This window comes from Cicer arietinum, chromosome 3 (assembly GCF_000331145.2).
Source record: "Cicer arietinum cultivar CDC Frontier isolate Library 1 chromosome 3, Cicar.CDCFrontier_v2.0, whole genome shotgun sequence".
Classification (NCBI taxonomy): Eukaryota; Viridiplantae; Streptophyta; class Magnoliopsida; order Fabales; family Fabaceae; genus Cicer; species Cicer arietinum.
The window spans coordinates 73842744-73848056 of record NC_021162.2 but is presented as its reverse complement, the minus strand read 5'-3'; the positions used below and the strand labels follow the sequence as shown (position 1 = coordinate 73848056).

The 5313-nt window shown below is 30.4% G+C and overlaps 1 protein-coding gene across 2 annotated transcripts in view; it reads right to left on the bottom strand.

The window, feature by feature from the left end:
- Positions 1-2192: 2192 nt before the first annotated feature.
- Positions 2193-5313, bottom strand: part of LOC101512393 (pto-interacting protein 1-like) — a 4166-nt gene continuing 1045 nt past the window's right edge. The window contains exons 3-9 of one of the 2 annotated variants that reach the window (XM_073365909.1): positions 4719-4802; positions 3772-4010; positions 3570-3696; positions 3114-3390; positions 2907-3039; positions 2738-2824; positions 2193-2475 (exon numbers count right to left, since the gene is read on the bottom strand). In XM_073365909.1, the coding sequence (XP_073222010.1) occupies positions 2350-2475; positions 2738-2824; positions 2907-3039; positions 3114-3390; positions 3570-3696; positions 3772-4010; positions 4719-4802 (1073 nt within the window). In that variant the 3' untranslated portion in view covers positions 2193-2349. The remainder of the gene's footprint in view (positions 2476-2737; positions 2825-2906; positions 3040-3113; positions 3391-3569; positions 3697-3771; positions 4011-4718; positions 4803-5313) is intronic. The other variant, XM_004494406.4, reaches the window with a different exon arrangement.

Below are 5313 nucleotides of genomic sequence, written 5' to 3'. Positions count from 1 at the left end.
TATATATATATATATATATATATATATATATATATATAAGCAGAATCAATTAAAATTAATTCATTTGATATAAGAAGTTAACTCGTATCTCACAATGACGATGGATCTTTAAATAGAAATAGAAACAAGTTGCAGAATTCAGCCAAAAAGAAAAACAACAACAACAAAAGGGTTTCATTGGAGTCTAAGTCTTGGCTCTCTAATACCATATATGTTGGCGGTGAAGGGCAATTTCAATATTGTGACCATATCTAGAGAAAACTAATGGTATGTAATTTTTTTTTCTTTTTTCTTTTCAGGGCTTTTATGTGTGTTTTGGTTAGAAAAAAGAACATGTATATATTGATCATAAGTATGATTATTATTTTGGAGTTGTTCCTCAATCATAACAATTAGCGTTGGTTATTTTTTTGATCAGTTTATTATAATTGTATTTGATCAATTTGATTACGATAAGTTTATTACATTTAGTTAAGTTAACTTGTTCTAGAATGATACATATAGTTGTACTTGCATTTGTTTTAGTGTATGAAAAGTGAGGTCTATGAAATCTCATGTGAGTGTGGAGAAATGAAGATTCATAAAAAAAATAAGAAAAAATGAGATATCAAGGTTGTGAGAAGATTGAGAGAGTATCAGTGAAAAACTTGTGTTGATGTCTTTCCAACGGTGATTAATATAAAGGTAGAAAAACATTTCAAGTGTAAACGTCTTAATTTTGTAAACTTTATGCTCATGGTGATTTGCTTTGCTCCCTTTGCCTGTGATGTAAGTCTCAAATAAATTGAGATTGAACACATATAAGTTGGTGTTATTCTTTCATTATCTTTTTTTGATTTCATTTACATTGTTTCTTTTGATTTAAGTATCAAAATTTGCATTGTAACATTTATGTTTTGTACAATGGTATTGTTATTGTTTTGCTATAATATTTATTGGTTAAGTTCAAGTTGCAGACTCGTCTACTATTTTAAAAGTTATAGGGATATTTTTCTCCAATACATTATTATTTTGATCTAGGAGTTCATCGTGGAGAGAATTTTAAGGACTTGGAAAACATGCATTATGAAAGAGAAGTTTATACTTAAAAATGTGACCTTGAAATGTGGAGTTATTGGCAAGTATTCTTAAAGGTCGTGAGTATCTGATGATTATATATAAGGATCCAACATATTGTATCAATCTTTTAAAATATGTTTGATGTGTTATGAAAATATGCATTGCAGAGGTTCATAGAAAAGTTTAATTTTTTCTAAATGTCATAGAAAAGTAGAACTCATTGTAAAACATCAATTGCAACAATTTTTATTTATTTTTATTTTAAAAGAGATGACCATAATTAACTCACTAAAGTAGGACTCAAGTACCACAATTTTAATCTAAATAACAAGTGTCCTAGTGACATTTACAAGTGTTTTAAAGCACTTGTTAAGAAAATCAAAATTAAAAATTTTGCATTGAAAATAATAAACTTTCAGTTTTTAAAAATTTTAAAACACAACTTACAATGCATTTTCATTATTAAATTATTATTTCTAGTTGTTTAACAAGTGTCATTGAAACACTTATTAATATTTTCAATGACAGATCCAAAAGTATTGTTTATTGAGACAAGAAGATAAGTATAACATTTTTTATAAAACAAAAATATAGAATAAAATCCCAAATTTAATTGGTTTTGGAAATAAAAAAAAAGTAATAATTTATAATATTATAAATTTTTATAATGAGGTGGGTGAAAATAATTTATAATATTTTAATCTAAAAAATGTTTGATTTTCTAATGATGAGAAGAAATGTGGAGTGTGTAAAGATTAAAAGAAATATATAATACAAAAATTAAAAATAGAAAAAAGATGGTGAGGGCAACATCTATTTTAGTAATTATATTAAAAATAAATGGAGTTAACATTCATATTTTGATACAATTAAATGGAGAGATCCACTAAATGGTTTGTTTGTAATTGTGGATGTACTGTTTTTTAGATTTTGTTTGGAGAGAGTATTTTGGGTAGCACATTTACTAGGATTTATTTGAGTAATCGTTAAATGGATCTATTTTGAGTTAGCACATTCGTTCTCTCTCTCTCTCTCTCTCTCTCTCTTTCTTTTTTTTTTCTTCTAGTTTCTCTGAAAAGAATAGAACAAACGACTAACAATAAAAAGAATGAAAAAGAAGCCAGTAATCTCATCAAAGAACCTCGTGGATTATTATATTTATAAACAAAATGAATGCAATATGAACAATGAGACATATAACCATGTTTGAGCAATTTGCCATCAGTTTCTCACGCAGTTACTTTCTAATATACTGATAGAAAGAGATCATATAGACAGGGATTAGTGTGACTATGGTGTTTGAGCAGCAGGTCTACGACTTCTCCTCAACAAACGCTCGAGACTGTTCATTATAATGGTCATGCTTGGTCTGATAGTAGCATCGAATTGTACACATAGTGCAGCAATAGCGGCCAACTGTAATAAATCATATATCATACTGTTATACATTAGAGTTGGCCTTTAATTATGTAAATAGTACAACTAAGTTATAGATGCAACAAAATTATAGAATTGGCCTTGAAGCAAATTTCTCCCTAATGGAAATGATACAACAAAGTTATAACTTCATTTGATGTTTCAAAGCAATTACACAATTACATGAATAATTCAGAACACATCGGCACGGGAAATGGCATAACCAACAAAAAAAATTAACTGAAACAAATTAAGTGAGCACCTTAGCAACACCATTGGGCCGGTAATCATTTTCTAATCTTTCATCTACCACAAGTACGACTCTGTCATGACCTAGGTTTGGTGAAGCCTGAAATACACCCGTTACTGTGATCAGCTAGCTAGCCTACCTTATAAATTTGTTTACAACACAAGAATAAGATTTTCTTTACCCAAGAAACCAGGTTCTGCTGGCCACGTGGTAGTGTGGAATCAACAGCCCTCTTTCCAGTCAAAAGTTCCAAAAGGACAACACCAAAGCTGTATACGTCGCACCTGGTATTCATTATTCCAGACATTGTATATCTGCATCCATAAAATTGGATTGTAGCATCCTCCGTGTTAAAATCTCACTTAATAATATATATGTATAATCTTACTCTGGCGCAAAATAACCAATTTTGTCTCCAAGGAGCGTGCTGGAATTAAGACGTGCTACCGTGCTAGGATCCTGATTTGACAAATCAATATCTGCAATTTTAGCCTCGTAGTCATCAAAGATTAGTATATTGCATGACGTAATGTTCCGGTGGATAATATTGGGATCGGCCTTCTTATGCAAGTGCTCAAGCCCTTTTGCAGCCTCGAAAGCAATTTTAATTCTTTGTTCCCATGTCAGAACAGGACCAGGCTGTGCTCCTCTAACACCTTTTTTGCCTACATGTAAATGACAGTAATAGAAACATGAATAAAAAAGTATAACTTTCTAGTGGAACTATTACTTGTCATGGCACTAAAAATAAAACTTATGTTAATGTTCTTAGTTCCTCTAATATAGAATAAGTATTTGACAAAGCGTTTAGATGTCAATAGTTTTCTACAGCAAAACCACATACCATGTAAAATGTCATGAAGAGATCCATTAGGTGCAAACTCATAAGCAAGAATTCGGGACCTTTCATCAACAAAATAACCAAGCAGCTGAAGAAAATTGGGATGCTTCACATTTGAAACCATTGAAACCTGAAAATTCAAAAACGAAGTGTTTTATGGATTTGAACAACCTTGATTAGACAGTAAGCCTAAGTCGATGCATGCCTGGGCCAAAAATTCCTCCCGAGTCTGATTAGTAGGATATAATTTCTTGATTGCTGCGGACTCCCCAGTGCTAAGAACACCAAAATGTATCATTCCATGATGTCCCTCTGCGATCAGAGAACTTGGACCAAAGTTACCTGTTATATCTTCGAGTTCGCCCACCGGTATTTGAGGAGCTTGAATGGGCCGAATAATGACAGTTTGAGCACCCTGCCTCGAGGTTCCAGGAGCATCATTTACTGCACAATATAATTTACCACATCCAATTCAGTTCCATGAAATATAATATCAAACAAATTAAAGTATCATAAGATAGCATCTAAAAATTAATGTAGGTGTATTTGGATTAGAGTTTGTTAATTGATTTTAGATGAGCTTGACTTTACATAATTGATTTTTAGTCAACACTGTGGAGGTATTCACAAAATAAAATATTGAATGATGAGGGAGCAAAAAAACAGATCAAATGTCTCTTCTTTCAAATCAAAATGAACATTTGGGTCACAACAAAACTATATTGATACAAAATAAATTTTACTTTAAATTTTTTACGGCCTCCATCTCACTTTAATAAAAAAAAAATTATCTAGTATTCAATAATTAGTAAATACATAACTTTCAAGACATTATTGTATTTTGCGTTCATAATAGTGAAAAATCCACCGACAATTAAATAGTTTGATAAAAATAACTTTTTTTTCCCCTCTAATTATTATATTTTTTAATATACCTACAACACCTCATATATTTATTGGGAGATGGGAGAGAGTAGCACAAACAGCAAACCATATTTAGATTTAGAAAATGAAACATTATTTTACATGTTTCCAAGGCATATCCAAACATACCCAAAACCTTGTACTACTGAATCCATCCAATTAAAGGAAAAGTGTATGATTGCATTAGAGTTGTGAGTTGCAACTACTTGTTAATATGAACCAAGTTACCTGGATTATTCACCACAGCCATTTCAGTCTCCGCAACATCTTTACCTCCACAACAATTGAAACAATTCGCGATGCTTTTCCCTGCTAATAATTTACAAGTCCATCAGTAAATACTTCATTTTTAAAGCTTGAATACGAAGTCTAAATTTAAAATTGAAAGGGAGGAAAATCACTACATTCCATACATGCATGCATGTAGATTTTCATAGCTAAAAGAAAGAAGGTACATAATGACAAAAATAGCAGCCTTCAAAACAATCCATAATAAATAAAAAATAAAACAAAGTAGTGTGTTTGTAAGTCTTTTCAGTTTAATTATTACATCAACTAGTAGTATTGATTCACCATAGCTACTAGCTTGGTTTTGAACCTGTAATTAAGCCTCCATTTCATTCATATATTCGTGCACAAAAATCTTGCTGCATTGTATCAGTGTTTACACCACAAAAATGCTATTGTATATATCAATTAATATCAAGATTTGCAAGAAAATGTAACATTCGGTTAGAGGAAAGGTGTATGTATGATATCATTATATATATATATATATATATATTTATATATATATATATATATATATATATATATATATATA